Source organism: Mesoplodon densirostris, chromosome 10, assembly GCF_025265405.1.
Source record: "Mesoplodon densirostris isolate mMesDen1 chromosome 10, mMesDen1 primary haplotype, whole genome shotgun sequence".
In the NCBI taxonomy this organism is placed as follows: domain Eukaryota; kingdom Metazoa; phylum Chordata; class Mammalia; order Artiodactyla; family Ziphiidae; genus Mesoplodon; species Mesoplodon densirostris.
This window is the reverse complement of record NC_082670.1, coordinates 33,039,246-33,056,871: the sequence shown is the minus strand read 5'-3', so window position 1 is coordinate 33,056,871 and position 17,626 is coordinate 33,039,246. Positions and strand designations below refer to the sequence as shown.

At 51.8% G+C, this 17,626-nt stretch overlaps 1 protein-coding gene across 12 annotated transcripts in view; it reads right to left on the bottom strand.

Moving 5' to 3' along the window:
- Window positions 1–17,626, bottom strand: part of TRERF1 (transcriptional regulating factor 1) — a 207,661-nt gene that overhangs the window by 17,887 nt on the left and 172,148 nt on the right. For all 12 annotated transcript variants that reach the window (XM_060110163.1, XM_060110165.1, XM_060110162.1 and 9 more), the window contains 6 exons: window positions 13,756–14,140; window positions 12,504–12,570; window positions 11,323–11,462; window positions 11,085–11,188; window positions 9,523–9,598; window positions 1,759–1,847 (listed from right to left, as the gene is read on the bottom strand). In XM_060110163.1, coding sequence (XP_059966146.1) covers window positions 1,759–1,847; window positions 9,523–9,598; window positions 11,085–11,188; window positions 11,323–11,462; window positions 12,504–12,570; window positions 13,756–14,140 — 861 coding nt within the window. The remainder of the gene's footprint in view (window positions 1–1,758; window positions 1,848–9,522; window positions 9,599–11,084; window positions 11,189–11,322; window positions 11,463–12,503; window positions 12,571–13,755; window positions 14,141–17,626) is intronic.

The following is a 17,626-nucleotide window of genomic DNA, read 5'->3' as shown; positions in this document are numbered from 1 at the left end:
ACAGGAATATAAGACAAAAGTTATGATGACAAGAGCTTAGTGTTTGCAGAAAACAAGGCTTGCCCTGTTCTCCCCCAAAGGGGCAAAGATAAATGTGTTTTAAAGAGAAAAAAATTCCTTTGTTTAGTTCACAGTGCTCTAAGCTCAAAGTGGGGTTCAATAATGTGGGTTTTCTGGAGGTAGATAAAAAGGCTGGCTGTCCCCTTGGGGGCAGGAACATGGCCACCTGCATAGTGAGAATGAAAAGAGTACCTTCAGAAGTCTGGTCTCCTCAAAGGGGGCCCCTTCATGTCCACCTGATATCATGAATTTCTACATTAGAATCACCCAGGGAGGGAGGATAGAGTCCCAGAGAAGCCTTGTTTTAAATCCTGCGTTGCCTGGCGAGCACGACACATGAATCCATCATCGGTCAACAAGGTGCGGGGCCTTTAAGGAATGAGGCTGAGGACAGACCAGTCCCGGGGGAAGGTGACCCAAGAGAGATGGGAGCCTGGGAGCTGCTGGGATGGAGGGCAGCAAAGAGTCCAGTGGCCTCCAGGGCAGAGTAAGGTGGGTGCGAATTCAGATCTGAAGATGGAGGCAAGTTGGAGAAAAAGTCCACCTATTCTGATTCTCATCCAGTCAAGGCCCAGGATTAAGGACAGGAGACATGAACCTGGGACAACACTGAGGCCCAGCCCAGAGCCAGTGGCAGCTGTCACCTGGGACCCTGTTCTCTGTGGACCTGAGCATCTTAATAACTCAGTATGGCTCCATCATTCATCAGTTTGCTGAAACACTCGGAATCATTGTAACTTTTAGCCTAAACCATCTCCCAGCCAATTAAGGCCTATTACGTTTATTATGTGCTGGATAAAGTGCTATTTCATCTTTGTTAAAGAGCTCTACTGGGCTTCCCTGGTGGCGCAGTGGTTGAGAGTCCGCCTGCCGATGCAGGGGACACGGGTTCGTGCCCCGATCCCGGAAGATCCCACATGCCGCGGAGCGGCTGGGCCCGCGAGCCATGGCCGCGGAGCCTGTGTGTCCGGAGCCTGTGCTCCGCAACGGGAGAGGCCACAGCAGTGAGAGGCCCGCGTACAGCAAAAAAAAAAAAAAAAAAAAAAAAAAAAAAAGAGCTCTACTTTGCTGTGAAATGCTATATATGTAACATGTTATTGTTGTTATTATTATTTTTATGTGGCTGCACCACACAGCTTTCGGGATCTTAGTTCCCTGACCAGGGATCGAACCTGTGCCCCCTGCAGTGGAAGCTGGGAGTCTTAACCACTGGACTGCCAGGGAAGTCCCTGTAACATATTATTTTTATTAACACTGTCCTTATGATCAGGGGCCCAACACCAGAAACTCTGCTAGGGGGATGGCTCATATCCTCCCTTCTCCAATCCCCCCTCCCCAAATTCTGTCAGAAACACTATAGATCTGTCAAATACACATGAAATAATTTATATAAATTGTGAACCAGAAGGCTCAGGTCTATTTATTCTGACAGAATGAGTGAATTTCACATTTTAATTAAGATAAGAATACCCCTCCCCCCCCCCACTGCCACATCCAAATAATCTATATTCTCCTCCCCCCACATCCCTAACACCAGGGCCAAGCCATCCATAACAAATACCATCCTTTACCAGCAAGAGATGGAAGACATTCTTTTGGTGAGAGTCTTAAGTCAGTAACCAAATAATTCTATATATCTTTAGGTGTACAACGTCCCAAATTTGGTTTCAAGTGAGCAATGGGACAAAGAATACTTACCATCTTCTGTACAAAAATAAAGTCTTTGTTGTAAGTGGCTAGTGCTTTATTAAACAGTTTTCTTTCTAGGGAGGTCCACTTGTCCGAACCTACAAAAAAACACACATTTCATAAAAAAACAGCTCAGTTCTCCTCACTTGTGGTTGCTGGTTCACTTAGTTAAGTTACAAACTACAACTGTTCAGCATGTGATGGAATACATATCACACTCCTTTCTGAACAGGAAGTGCAGTGTAATGGTTAGGAGCCCTGACACCTGGGTTCAGATCTCAGCCGTGGCCTTGACCTTGGCAAGTTATTGAGCCTAAGACTCAATAACTTGTAGGTTTTATTACCTACAAATGGGAATAATTCTGATTGTCTCCACCTCTTAAGATTTCTGTGAAGGTTAAAGAAGGTAATGCCCCAAAAGTGTCTAGCTTAGTAACTGGAAAATCATGAATGCTTAATGGAGTTTAGCTACAGTTTTTATGTAATTAGGATGAGGGCAAGCATTCACGTAGCAAGTGATCCTCACATGTGCTGGATTCAGCAGTCTTCACCCTCAAGATGTTCACAATCTAGTGGGGAGAAAACCAGGAGGCCCTGCATTCAAGGTGATGATTGCGAGGATGAAGGGAGGGGTCGGGTGCCGATGGGGCACAAAAGAGGAACACCACACTCAGGTTAGGGCAGCCGGGAAGGCTTCCAGGTGGAGAGAACACCTGAGCGGGGTTTAAAAAGACACAGAAGCAAGTCAGGCAAGAAGGAGATGGAAGGGAATTCTGGGGAGAGAAAGTGGCATGTGCAAAGTCAGAAGCAAGCAGTGAGAGGACATGTCATTCATTCATTCAGCCATTCGGCAGATACTTATTAGGTGTTTACTACATGCAAGACACAAGGGGAAAAAAACCTAATACTTATAAGTGCTTACTATGTGCCAGGCTCTAAAGTACTTTACAGATAGTAGTCATTTGGTTCGACAGACAATCTGTAAGATTGGTATTACTGCTACCCATTTTACAGATGAGGAAATGGAGGTGTTCAAGAAATAAGCAGTAATCCAGTACGGCTCAACTACAGGGTTCCAGCAGAGGGAAAGCAGATGAGGCTGGGAGGTGAGAGGGACTGGTTCTTGACAAATCTGCAGACCAATGAAGAAGAGGCCCTGCAGTGCCGGGCTGGTCCATCTTGCCTTGCTGGCTGAACTTGACATTCATGTCAAAGCAGGATATGCAGATGTTTACAGAGAATGGTACTGGCCTCTTTCCAAGGCAAGTCCTACTTCTGGGGGCTCAATCACTGTGGCTGGTTTGCAGAAACTCAGCCTCATTCTAATTTTTTGAATTCCCTGCATCTCTGATTCTTTGGATGGTACATGGCTGGGCTTTTGATAAGCCTCTACTTTTCAGAGCTGTAATCCCCCAAACTATAGCATTTTTCCTTCCAACCAGAACAAGCCCAAGATTTCCATTCTGCTATGCTTGACGGAGGGGCTAAAGTAAGAAAACCTGAATTGCTTCTTCCCTCAAAAGGCTGAGCCCAAATCATTCAAACAAGTGAAACCACGCCTGGCAGGCAGGCAGGAGGCAGACAGCCTTGGGTCCTTGAGAAAATATGTGACTCAGTGATGTCAGCTCAGATTTCTGAAATAAACACCTTCTCTGTGTGACTCCCTGATGGGTCCTTAAGCCAAGAGGTCTGGCTCCAGATGCAGGATATGCTCTCCACAGCTGGGCTGCTTCAGGCCTCTATAAAAGTAGGGCGACCACCTGATTTCTTTGGTTTGTGAGTTTCTCTCTTTACTTCTAGAAGGAAAGCAGCTTTCTGATTAACCCTTGGAAGAAGGAAGCCTCTTCCACAGGTTCTGGAGACCAGGACATCTCTGGTTGCGCAAACCATCGTAACAGGGAGAAGTGGGGCCACAGGTTTGGAGAGGCTTTGCTAGAGTGGATGTGAGCAGAGCAGGTCGGTGGGGTTTGGAGCTCTGGAGCACTTGCATCACCATTCCTCAACTTCTGTCCAACACTCAAGGGCTTTGGGTCCCAGTTCCCATTTGCTCCCATTGCCCAGAGGCAGAGACAGAAAGAGCAAAACAGAAAGGCTGAACCAGCAACTGAAAGACCAAAGAAGAGTCATGGCTCCTTTCAGGTATCCATTAAAACAGCAAAGAGAGATCAGAGAGGCAATGGTGTAAGAGGACCATGATGGGGACATGTCACACTAGCTGAGCCCCTGCACCAGCATATAGGGAGGTTGCTGTGCTGCCCTGATGCAGGTCCAGTCTGTGCAGCTCTGGGTTGCAGCTCACATAAGAAGTCAGGGGATATTTTGCTGATGAAAACCCCCAATTAGATGAATGAGAATCCTTTCCACCCTCAGCCAGATCCTACGTTTCCCAAGTCAGAGTGCAGCTCTAAGCCTCCGTGAGACACTCACAGGGCCACACAGCCTTCTCAGGCCAGCACCCAGCCTCTGTGGTGGACACACTTTCTTCCACCTCATGCCAAGCTTGTCATCTGATTACTGCCCAAACTGCAGTGTTAAGTCCCCAGGTCTGTTTACTTGTGAGAGGTATGTCCCTACACGTCCCCAAATGGCCTTCCAGCTGTAACCCCAAAGAAGGTGAAGTGACCTCCTGGACCATCTGATATGGGGGATCCTCAAGCCTCATGGGGGAAGGAGGCCTTCTCCCCATCAACTCTTTGGTGGTTTTTAGGGCTGCTGCTATGTGATGGGGTCTTCAGTCTTCCAAATCCCAGAGTGTCCACCCCACACCACCAGTCCTGGATTGGAAGTGGGCTGCACCCTCGCAATTTCCTCTCTGTGCTGCCCCCCACCTGAGGGCTGGGGTGGGGAGCATGTGCTCAGACGGCGAGAGATGGCTCCCCTACGTAATCCTAGGGTCTGCGCTTTAGCACACGTGACTGTGCTGTGCGTGCATGTCTGTCCAACAAGGGTGTCCACAAACTGAGAGGCAGAGGCGGGGCCAGACAAGCCCATCGGTTCTCACGCTCCATCTTCACCGCACTCTGATCATGGGATTGCCCACAGGGCTGAGAATCCACTCCTGGGCTCTTGGGCTGAATTCCCAGGCTGAAGCCGGGTATATAGACATAATATCTGGATGCGCTTGCCCCAAATAATAAAGTCACTGTGCTGTGATAAAAGGGGTGACTTTAATCAGGAGACCACAGGCTGCGAACCTGGTCCTGCCCCTCACTCCTTCTGGGCCCCCTGCAAGTTTACTTCTCTGAGTCTCAGTTTCCTCTTTTGTGACTTGGGGATCCTGACAGTCATGCTGTGACTGGCAGCGTTTAGTCCGAAGTATGTGCACAGAGAATGTTTTAGATCTGGCCACTCGGACGGCAGATTCCAAATCAGCCTGCAGCCATGGGACACACGCTGTCCCCTGCTGACATCTGTGGGCACTCATGAAGCCCGCCGGTCCCTGCCGCGTTCCCTGTTGTGTGTGTGCTCACCCACAGCCTTACTCTGGGCTACCTGTAACTTGCAGCCTTCTCCTCCCTGCCCCGAAATCCTCCTGTAATCCCGACAAGGCTCAGCGTCTCTCCTCCTGGGGTCTGTCTGGCAGGAGCATTTTCCTCATTCTTGGACAAGGTTTTCTAAGCCAGCCCTTCTTGGATTCTATTTCTTGAACAAAGTCCAGGATAAAATGCAAAACCGAGGCAGGGGGCTGCCCCAACTCCTCACCTGCCCTCCCCCTTTGAGATCCCTGCTGTCCACTCAGCATGTCCCTGGGGTTGATGGGCTGATGACACACCCTTCCCCCCACCCCAATCCATTCTCCCTGGGGATTCCTGGCTAGTGGGCTATTATCAGCAGGGGTCCCTAACAAGACGATTAAGGCTAATTACAAAGAGCCTAATTAACTGGAGGAAACTGGTGCTGGAACAGTATCCAGAGGAAAAATGTTCTGAGCTTCGGTTGCTGGGAAACAGGCTCTGGATGGTGGCGAAATTTGGGGCAATCTATAGCGAATGCAGGCAATTAAAAAGAGACATGGAGGGGTGAGAGAAAGTTTGGGCACAGTATGTCTTAAAGAGAGCCTTTCTGTCTTCCTTTCAAGCTTTTAAAAACTGTTCTTGATGCTGTTGTTATAGCAGTTACATAAGAAAGACACGTTCATTGTAGAAACAGGAGGCCCTGTTTTTACACCAGATCTTCATTTCCGTGAAAGGTTTTCCATGATGGGTGAGGACTGAGTAATTTTTTTAGGGGTGCAGGTGAACCAGGTAATACCAGAGTTCCCTCTGAAGGCCAAAGGCAGGGAGGCCTTGATCTGAATCCAGAACCCGAGCTTGTCCACTAGCCTCTTTTCCACAAGTGCCACATAAGGCAAAGCAGCAGAGTGAGTATTAACTCCGTTCCTGCCCTTCTGGGGATCACTCTCCAGCCAGCGACATGGGCTAAGAATGCCTGTGAGATGACTTTACAGCTGCGCTTCTTGAGAAGTATTCTCTGGAGAACGTAATTTTGTCTCTTCACCAAACTGGGGCAGCTTCCAAGACAGAGACCAGGCCTCCCCCCGACTGGACGGGTATATTCCCTCCAGGTCTCTCCCATCTCCGGAGTCAGGTCAGGGCTCAGGACCCAGTGAGTGCTTGGGCTGTGGTGGGGGCCCATAGTAGCCTCTGCTGAACCCTTGCCAAGACTCCCAGGGCCAGGCCTGACACCCCTCCACTCCGTGCCCATCTGCAGGAACGACCGGCTCAATGGAAAAACCAAGGACGCCGGAAGCTCTCTAATCACAACCAGGCATCCTTGTCACCCTGACAGACCCACACTCAAGCCTTCCCCACCCAACCCAACCGCTGACTGGGAGCCACTGCAAACAACCGCTGCCACTTATGGGCGGAGGGTGCGGAGAGAGGTCTGGACCGGGCACCTTGGTGTGAATTAGAGACTGGGGGCCACTGCGACAGCCCCCTTCCTCTGAGGATCTTAACAGGGCTCTTCCGGGATTGCCAAGCTGCCCCCAGATCTGGGCAAGCTGCCCACCTACACTGATGTCTCTCCTGGGCCCCAGCACTGGTCGCTCTTTCCTTTTCTCACTGAACTGCTTGGGATGGGATGGGGTGGGGTGGAAGGGCAGGTCAGGAGGGAAGTGATTTTCACAGGCTCCTGTCTCTGTCTCCCCCCAGTTCACAGTCTGCACCCCTGAACCCAGCCTTGCCACCTTCCCTCCAGGGCACAGGCCGGGGAGGTCTGACCTCTCTCTAGACAACTGGAAGCCTGGGGTGCAATGCCAGGGCCGGAGTTGGGCGGGAGTGACACTGGCCACAGCCACGGAGCTGGAAGCAAAGGAGATTTCAGAAGACAGTGTCCCGGCGAGGCTGGACCTGAGCTGACAGTCCTGCTGGAGAGCAACCCAACAGGGCTTGGCACGAAGGCCAAGGCAGGACGGGGCCACGGGGGTGGGATTCACTGATGCCCGGAACCAATCAGAGGGTGGGGCGGTGAAAAGGGCGGAAGGCGGTGGCGGCTGGTAGCTGGGGCACGTGACGGGGGTAGACTCTGTGGCCTCCTCTGTGGTCTGGAAGGGAACCGCCAAGGGGATGGAGTCAGGCCAGACTTCAGAGATCTGTGACCTTTGTCCTTTATGCTCATAATTCTAGAAGATTCTCTGGGGCCCAGTCTGTGGTCACTTCCTGGAGAAGAGAGATTACTGGCAGACCTAGGCGAGCACCCTTTTCTTGGGGACACACAGCTAGTGGGACACCAACCCTTCACACCGGACAGCTCCACCTCTCTTGTCTCCAAGGGTCAAAAGGATTCTGGAAGCAACAAGAGTGCTTCCTGGTCTGCTTATAGGGGAAGGGTGCAAGGGATGGGCAAAGGATTTCCCAGGAACCCCCAACCCCCGAAGATCACTGAATTTTAGCAGAGTTTAGGGCCTTCTAGTTTCAAAGCTTTTAGTACTATTTTAAGGTTGTTTGGGGTGGAGGTGGTTTCTAGCCCATAGCTTTCCCGTCTCTTTTATGTCATGACACACACTAAAAAGATCACAATACCTGCTTGGCATGCTGGGAAGAACTGGAGGGGATTTGGGGCCCAGACAAGGCTGCTCACAGCTGGAGATGAGCAGCCCAGAGGCGCCGGCCACCCCAGTCACCCCGGGGGCCAAGGGCAGCCACAGCAGATACTAGGGAAGTCTCTCTGCTAAGCAGAGAAGCCTGACCCAGGCTCCAGGAGGCTGGACGGCCCATCAGGGTTTAATGGGCAGCAGATGACGGTGGGAATTAAGAGGACTGAATTGCTTCCATGGCAGATTAGAGAGAACTCCCACATCTTCTACCCACACGTGGGGCAGACACCAAGCAGGAAACGATGGAGACAATATTAAGAAACTGGCTCCTTGAGGCCACGGGGTTACGTGATGGATTTCTTATCCAATGTGTCCATTCTGTGCTCGCCTAGTGCCAGCAGCAGCCTGTGCGCCGGGAGCGATCCACAGGCAGGCATCCCGGGCTTGCTGTGCTCAGGTGAGTGGCTTCTGAGGCCTTTCCACCCTGTGATGACAGGCAAGAGGGCCAACTCGGGAGAGGAGCCCGTTCTGCAAGGCAGATGGTGGGGGGGCGGGTCACAGGGAGCCCCCTGAGAACACGCCGGAATCTGCAGAACAGCCCTCACCTGAGGCCACATCTGGCCGCCTGGACCAAGGACTGGAAAAGGTATTTACTGGGTCCCCAAGGCCACTGAAGTACTTAGCACCCCATCTACGCACGGTCCCCCCAGGCACCAGAGACACCTTCAAATGATTAACAACCAAGGGGCATTGGAGGATCCAGCCCTCTCTGAAGCAGAGAACCCAGGCAGGCTCATGGAGACCCCCAGAATGGACAGGGCTACTAGTTAACGGAAATACAAATGTTGACTTCAACTTCATTGTCACCGCAGGTTCCCCAGCCTGTTTCACTCTCTCTTCACGATTCTCACTACATTCAACTCTTCAAGGTGTGTCCTCTTTCCCTCGTACTGGTGATGCCATCGTTAATCCACCCCCTCCTAAGAGAGACTTGTATGTATATGTACATGTATGTGTACGTGTACATATATCTGTGTATGCACATGTATACTTGTGCATGTACACGTCTTTCTCCCGCCATTGGTGATCTGTCATTTAATAACTGCCGACCCCTCAGACTCCAAACTGCACAGGACAGGACTCTGTCTACATCTGTCACCGTCACTTCCTTCTCTTAGCGCTCAGCACAGTTTCCTGTACGTAGGAAGTGCTCATTAATTGTTCAACCAATGAATAATAAAGCTACTAGACTGTGCCAGGCATTGGGCTCCATATACTCTCTCAAATCTTCACAAAATCCTGCAAGGGATGGAGTATGAGACCCACTTTACAGGTGAGGAAACCAAGGCTGCAGAAGGCCACGGGGTGCAGGCAAGATGTGAACCCACGTCTACTGATCCCAAAGTCCAGGGGCCGCTGCGTGCTGTTGCCTCTGTGGTCTACCCTCTGCGGCTCTTCCTCCGGGTGCACTGATCTCACTGCTGCACATGCGGGCCTTGTCCCCTGTCGCCCAGCTCTTGGCACACCCATGAGGGGCAGGAGCCCAGACAGACAAATGCCCGACAGCGACCAGCCAGCGGATACAGCTGCCCCACCATCTACGCCCCAGAGGCCTTGAGAGCACAAGCGGCCTTGAGGACAGAATGGGTGCTATCTGTTATTAAAAGGGGACACGACCAACACGCAGACAGCCCGCTCTCGGGAAGCAAGGGGGCACAGGGCTCCGGGCAACCTACCGGCATAGTGGTAATTTGCTAAAGGGTGACATTTTAACCTGACTGGCTTCCGCAGCAGCAGCATTTCCAGAGCAGCCTGCAGACCCATGGGAGAGAAAAGGCGAGAGTCAGTCACGGGGCTTGTGTCCTCAGAAGACCATCTGCCTAACAGGGAAAACGAGCCAGCATTGCAGGGCCCGGGGTTGGGGGGCTGGAAGGAAAAACAGAGGAGACTCCCCGATTTGGGGTCTTCCTTCTGGTCAGCACCCAACAGGACTCATCATTCCAATACCTCCTCCACCCATGCCTGCAGCCAGCTGGTCTTGTCACAAAAACACAGGTGGCAGCCAAAACCCCACTCCTTCCTTGGTGAGGGCCCCAGCTTCAGAGATATGGTGGAGCCTCCTCTGTTTGGAGGCTGAGTCTCTGAGGAAATGAGTGGGTGATTTGGAACTGTTTTTGCAGAAAAATCACATGTTTCATTACAACTGAACATCAACAGCTATATTAGTAATAACTGTACTACACACTGTCCTTCCAGGGAGCCTTGCTAAATAACCCTTTCAAATCTACGTCCTTCAGCCTCGCTGACTTTGTTAAAAAAGTGGTGCAGGTGGAGTTGAGCTGTGGATGGTTTGGGGATCTCAAATCTTGCTACTCCAAGTGTGGTCCATGGACCAGCAGCACGGGTATCCCCTGGGAGCAGGTTAGAAATGCAGCACCTTGGGCCCCACCTCCAGAATTGCTGAATAAGAGCCTGCATTTTAACAAGACTCCCTAGGTGATGTGCATGTACCTTAACAGTTTGAGAAGCACGGCTCTGCAGCACTGATCTTAAAAGGTCAAGGAGAGTTCTCCAACGTTCTAGAGAACCCTTGAAGGGTATCAGTAATCTCATGAGAAGGTAGTATTGGGACACTTGTTTACTTTCACATTGTCATAAAATCAAAAAGGACAGGAGGTTAGCTCTGGTATAAGAATCATGTATTTACTAAAGGGGAAGCTGAGGCTGGTGACGAAGTGCTCCAGCCAGGGGTCCAGGTTGAGCAGGCAAATGGTCAGCTCTGATTCTGGGAAAAGGGCACCAAAGTTCTGGTTTGGGGATGCCAGAGAACTGTGCCAAAAGTGGAAGAATGACACCAGATGGTGCACAGCGAACATTTCACTTTGGTTAGGGGAGCAAACGGTTCTAAGAACGTCAAACTCTGGCTGATTTCCAGGTAGGGAGGAGTGACGAGCAGAGTATGACAGGCTATTTTGGGCCAAGCCTTGTTTCAGGAAGGCCTTCTACTTCCATCACTGCAGACCTGTTCCCCGATGTGAATTACAAGACTGCTGAAAAGAAATTCTAGTTTCCCAAAACAGATGTGTAAACAGAAATCCAAGTTGGAGGTTTTCTGCAGGCTTTCAAATCCTGGCCTACTCACTGAGATAAGGAAGATGGGAGGCACACCGACTGGTCATCATCCTAAGAGTTGGTTGCGGGGCGGGGCATGAAACAACACAGAAACTTGGTAAAATACTTTTCAGAATTCCGACATGAAGCATATGAACTGGGAAGCCTCCTTTTCACAGTTCCTTACCATCACATCACCTTTGGCCTCGAAGAGAGAGTGCAAAGCAAATTCAGAATTGGTCCCTCCACCTGGCAACGCACTTGAACAGCACAAATTCAGGAGATGCTCCACTGTTGGGAACAAAGAGAGGCCACTGCATCAGAAAGAGCTCAGGGTCACCAGAAAGACAAACCGATCCTGGAGCCAGAGGCCCCCGGGAGAGAATCCAGCCCTTCCTGCCCAGTTCTTCCCATGCTGCCAATACCTCTTTGCTGGAAGTCGTGGTTTTCCAGCTCTGGCCAGGGCTTCCAAACCAGTGTGGCCTTGTGTGTGTCCTGGGCCAGGGCAGAGACATCCTGGAGTTCTGGGATCTCCGCTTGGAATCTCAAGCCAATGTTGATGCGTCTTTAATCGCAAGAAGAAAAACAACAGTGTGGTCTTCAATTTGAGACCAAGGGCAACTGTCAGGGACTTGAAAAAGAAGGAAACCAGTTCCTTCTGCAAGAAGAATGCAGGCGCATTTCCTCACAGTGTGATCTGAAGATTCCAGGCATGGCCTTTCTACTGGGATAAGGAACAGCTTTGAGATTGGGGAGAGATGCTGTGGGGAGCAAGGGAGAAGCCTGCCTGGGGCTTCAAAGCTCCCTATAACTGGGAGAGGGAAGGTCCTAATTCCAAGGGAACAGCTGCCAGAGCACGGCCGAGGGTACCACTTAACCCAATGGGACAAATACAAAGTGCTTATTCCATTTTTTAGCCCTTTCAGACCACTTTCACATAAATATCCCATCTGAACCTCACCAAGACCTGTGATGTAAGCAAGGCAGGGATAATTATTCCTACTCAATAGATGAGTTAAGTAAAGCTTAGAAAGGTTAACTGGATCAAGATCAAATAACAAAACGGTGCTGGAACCAGGTTTCCTGATTCCTGACTCAATCTACTCACCACTCTACCATCTGGCCTCTTCTGTACTTATCCATGAAACTAACCAGCTTTCTCTTCCATTATACCCCCCAACTCAATTACTCAACAAGGCCACTTGGAGGATCAGCCAAGAATCTTAGGGAGGGGCTGGGGGATCAAGGGCATTTGGATGGAGCCTCGTGGAGAGCTAGGCAGAGCTAGACAGATGTCTCAGTGTCACTGGGGATATGAAGGCATGTGGCCCCAACCAAACTAGCTCACGGAGCCACAGATGGGGACGCCTGGTTCTCCAAACACAAGGCTCCTTGCTTTTAATGTTTAGTCTTTAGAAAAGGCCTTGAAATACTGGCAGTTACAGGCAAACAACAGTACTTGAGAAATACCACGATCATACATTTTCTGCAACTTCTTGCCCAGTGGCCACCCTGATCCCAGAAGCACTAGCTACACTTCTCAAAGCTCCCCATCCCTTTTCTAGGCTGAGGCTTCTGTTCTAAAGAATAATTGGCTTTTCCTTACGGTTCGACATCAACGGTCTGCTCTCCAGGCCCTGGGGTGACTGTCACGTTGCTGCCATCGATGCTGCCTGAAGCACAAAAACCAGGGGTCACTGGTCAACAGGGAAGGGTACTGAAGAAACCAAATGAACAGTTACCTAAACAGTCATGACAAGACCCCTCTCCTACCCAACCCACGCCGGAGTTACCCCAGCAGTCTCCGAGGAGTTGGATGGAATGTGGAGCAACGTGGCTTAGCGTTTCCCCATTTCTCACACAGGGTAAGGAGTGGCCTGATGCTCCACTCTGGTCTGCTAAGCTTTTTATTTATTTATTTTTAAAATTATTAAAAAATAATTTTTGGCTGTGTGCGCAGGGCCTGTGGGAGCCTAGTTCCTCGACCGGGGATTGAACCCAGGCCCTCTGCAGTGAAAGTGTGGAGTCCTAAGCGCTGGGCCACTAGGGAATTCCCCTGTTAATCTGTCTTATTTCTATGAAACTATTCTTGCTCCAGAAAGAGATCCTGGCTACAGGCCTCTCCTGCTTGATCTTTTATTTTTTTTTAAAATAAATTTATTTTTTATTTATTTTTATTTTTAGTTGCATCGGATCTTCCCTGTGGTGCATGGGCTTTCTCTAGTTGCGGTGAGCGGGGGCCATTCTTCGATGAAGTGCACAGGCGGTGGCTTCTCTTGTTGTGGAGCACAGGCTCTAGGCCCGTGGGTTTCAGTAGTTGTGGCACACGGGCTCAGCAGTTGTGGTTTGCAGGCTCAGTAGTTGTAGTGCATGGGCTTAGGCGCTCCGCAGCATGTGGGACCTTCCCGGACCTCGTCTCGAACCCGTGTCCCCTGCATTGGCAGGCGGATTCTTAAGCACTGCGCCACCAGGAAAGCCCTCCTGCTTGATTTTTACACAGCATGCTAAAATGTGAAGGTGTGGTCTTGCATATAATCCCATTTGTACATCTACTTAGTACATTTATTTTGGGTGTCTTACACGGTTATTCACAGCACACTTCAACTGTTTTTCCTTATCCCAAAGAAACTCTGATTATCGCTCTACGCGTTAGTCTCCGCGGCTAGACTGCGTTTCCCCTGAGAAGAAGTATTCTAGTTATTTCTAGAACCTAGCATATTGCCTGGTACACAGAGTCGAGCCACCGCCAAGGTCTGTGGAAAACGAGACGACAGAAATGGGGGGCCTCCTGGGGCAGCACCCAGCACAGTCGGGGTGCCGCCCCCGAGGTCGCGGAGGCGGGGACAGGGCCGACTCACTGGGGCGGCAGAGCAGCACGCGAGGCGTGGGCGTCAGGGGCGTGAGGGGCAGCTGCGGATGCGCGCCGGCGCCGTGGCCGGAGATGAGCACGTTGCTGAAGAGCCCAGAGCCCTGGCGCACCGGGCTGAGCATGGGCGGGGGCGTGTAGGGGGGCAGCTCGTGGGCGGGGTCAAGGAGCAGGTGGTCGCCCAGGACGCGCGGGGAGCGCAGCTGGCTCTGGTACAGGGTTGCGCCAGAGTGCGAGGCGGCGAGGTTGGGCGTGTAGGACGGCGGAGGCGGGATGAAGAGCGGCTCCGGCCGGTGCCGGAACTTCTTCTTCTCCGGCGCGGTCTTGAGGGCTTCCTCGGCTTTGGCCAAGCCTGGCTGATGCTTCTTGGGAATTTCCTACAACGGGAAGAATGATCCGATTCAAATACTTGGGCTTTTTCCACAGGCCCTTTCCACAGGTTGAGGGAAGGGGGGACTGCTGTCCTAACGGGGACCCCTCCTCCCTTCCACTTGTCTGACCGCAGCATCCTCCGCCTTCAGAAACGGCCACATCCACTTCAGACAAGGCGAGATCTGGTGGCTTGATTAGGGAGAAAACTTTGGTTTTGGAGGAAATCCCTCATGTCTGGAGAGGGATGGGGGTGGTAGGAATAGTGGGTGGGCAAGAAAGAATAAATTCACATTCTTTATTGCTTATCACTGCATTCCCATCTGGTGAGTGGAATCCAGCTGAGTGGGCCCTTTAATTCCCCACTGCTCCCCGGGGACAGACATCGGGGACAGATAACACATGTTCTGAGAAAGCGACAGAAGAATCTATTCAGGGAAGCTGGGCAGAGGCTGTGGGGCAGGAAGAGGGGGTCAGGCCTTGGCCAAGGCTCCCAGGGCCAGTGACCCACACTGGGCTCTTCTTCAAGGTAACCTTAGGATTGAGGAGAGCCATCCCGGATCTTTGAGGCCCGTCTCATGTGCTCTCCTAGAAGTGCATCTGGTGAGCCTCCCCCCCTCACCACCCCTCATTACTGCTCCCAGCACTGGTGGCTTATCTGTGGCAAACCCTTCTCGTAGGTTGGTTTCCTGTCAGCAGTGTTAGTTTATTTTATTCCAGCAGAACCAAACATCTTCTGGAAGGAAGATCTGCCACATGGATACAGATATACTAATAAGTAAACACACGCATGGAAAGAGATAAGCGGGGCATGCCAAAGCCAAACACAAACAGACTTGGTTGTGTGCCAGCATCAGCCCAGAAAAACCGAGAGCTGGGTGTGGCTGGAGAGGCAGCCATGCGGTCGGGAGGGGCTGTGAGGATACCTGCAGAAAAGTTCTGGGCAGTCTGTGGTCCCCTCCCAGGCCCTGCAGGCCAGTGCTCGTCACAGCTGTGGTCCCTGGCAATTCCTGTGCCCAGGGTGGCGCCTGACTAGGAGGCAGCAGGGGGTGATGGGAAAAGTTGGCTATGGTCATGTGACCAGCCTCCTCCAGGCCATGTGACCTGCCCCAGTCACCCCTCAGCTCTGGGCTCCTCTCCCTCAGGGCCCCTTCTGCTGCCTTCAGCACTTCAGGCTGCCCCTCCTGTCTCTCCCTCAGCTTCATCGTCTTCTGGGCTGCCGTCCCAGCCCCTAGGAGGGGAGTCTCAGGAAGCGGAAAGGTGAGGAAAGGGGAAGGGGCAGCGGGGACCCCCAGGCCCCCAGGGGGCTCTCCTTAGGTCAGAGAGCCCCAACCTGCTTCCTTTCCCCACCAGGGGGCTCCTCACCACCTGAGGCTGAGGTGGAGAGAGGGGGCTGAGGAATGGGAAGAAGGTGCACGTGCCCCCAACTTGGGGAGCAATCCTGACACCACACCTGGTTCCTGGGTAACTGACGGGGTCACCTGAGGACCCCGAGTGACTTCAACCCTGCACTGGAATCCAGACCTCTGACCACAGAGCCAAAGGCCCCTTTCGGGCTCTCTCTCTACTTGAGCCTCTGGGTTCTGTTACAACAGCTCTATTCTGGGACTTTCCAATCCTCCAGGCAAGGCTCTGAGACCCTGGGCCAGGGAAGGCCCCCGGAATATCAGACCTGGATGTCACTTGGGAGGAAGCATTTACAGAGTTCCAGCCAAGCTGGAGACAGGGCGAAGCGCTCAGAGGTTTTAAAAGCACCCCAGAGAGGTGACAGTCACTGAGGAGGCCAACACCACCCCCGCCCCCCAACCCCAGATCAGGGAGAAACTGAAGTCCTGAGAGGGGAAGGGTCTCAGCTGGCTGCATCCCAGATGGCTAGGAGCAGAGTGGGGATTAAAACACAGGGCTCCTACTTGGACATTTTGATTTCTTTATATTAAGTGTCAGGACCTTGCTCACACTTACTCAAGTCCTACCAACACGCTTCCATTTCGGCTTATCTCCTCACAGTATCTTTCTCACCCTTCCCACAAAACCAAGTTCACCTCTGCCTTCAGAACCCTACTTCAGAACCCTACTTGGAACTCTCCTCGTGAGTTCTAAGCAAACTCACCTCAAACTTCCCTTGCCTCATCCCAGTCCCTAATGACCTTAGCTCCCCAGGTATATTCCCCACCAGCCACACGCAGGGCATTGCTGCCTTGCTTTGTCTTGAACTGGGGCGGGGCTGCTGCCTGGGGCTCTGACCCGTGTGACTAGGAACGTTACTTTCTCCAGCTTCAGGCTGAGAGTTTCCAAAGGGTAGAAACAGCATCCCTCCCACCAAATGAGGAACTTTCCTGGGCAAAGAGGGGGCTTGGCTGTGTCGTTTTATCTCTCTGCCTGTTGCTGGCCCCCAAGACCTGCCAGCTGATGAGAATCCTCACCTCCAGAGGTTCTCCATCTGTCTTTCCTCTTCTGAGCCCTGATATTACATAGAAAACTAAAAAGGCTCTTTCTGGATTTTTCTAGTTCTCTTAATTATCCTCCCTATCCCTATTCTGGCCCAACACCACTCGTGTCTCCTGGAATCCCAGCAGCTACCTATCCTGTGAGGACAAATGTGACTCAGCACACTACCCTGTGGGGAGGGGACAAATCTGATGTAGTGAATCACATGGGTTACAGACTCCCCAGGGGAGGGGTGGAGGGAGGGAGAGAGGGGGAGAGGGACGGAGAGGGACAGAGAGAGAGAGAGAGAGAGAGAGAGAGAGAGCGGGAAGGAGAGAGAGATCTCTGTCCCAGAGCCAAGGTAAGCTGCTTGGGTGACGCGCTCAGAACTTGAGAAAGAGAACAGTGAATAAGAAACACAAATCTCTTTGCTTTCTTGAGTGGGGGGGGGTGGGTGTCTCAGGGGAATTACTTTGGGAATCTTAATGAATCTGGTCCTCTGAGGGTATTTATTTACACAGGGGTGATACTGAAAATATTAAGCATGTGGTAAGGCTGACTGACCATCAGAATGGATGCCAGCTCTACTGCCTGGAGGACCTGCTGTGCCAGGGGTTGCCTCTTTTTTTTGTTTTTTTTTGCGGTATGCGGGCCTCTCACTGTTGTGGCCTCTCCCATTGCGGAGCACGGGCTCCGGACGCGCAGGCTCAGCGGCCATGGCTCACGGGCCCAGCTGCTCTGTGGCATGTGGGATCTTCCCAGACCGGGGCACAAACCCATGTCCCCTGCATCGGCAGGCGGACTCTCAACCACTGCGCCACCAGGGAAGCCCAGGTTTGCCTCTTTGGTTGCTAGATTTGGGAAGGTCTGGAGATCCTGGGGGAGGGGCCAGGACCCTGGGCAGTAGCTATTTATTATCTGGGACAGTACTTCCATATTTTAATAACTGTGATCACCAGCTGAGTTATCACCTCTGTTTAATCTAGGAACATCTTCGGGTCTCTCAGAATCTAACCCAGACCATTAGCTTGGTAGAGTGCCAGGTGTTTACTGGGTGGCACGCAGTG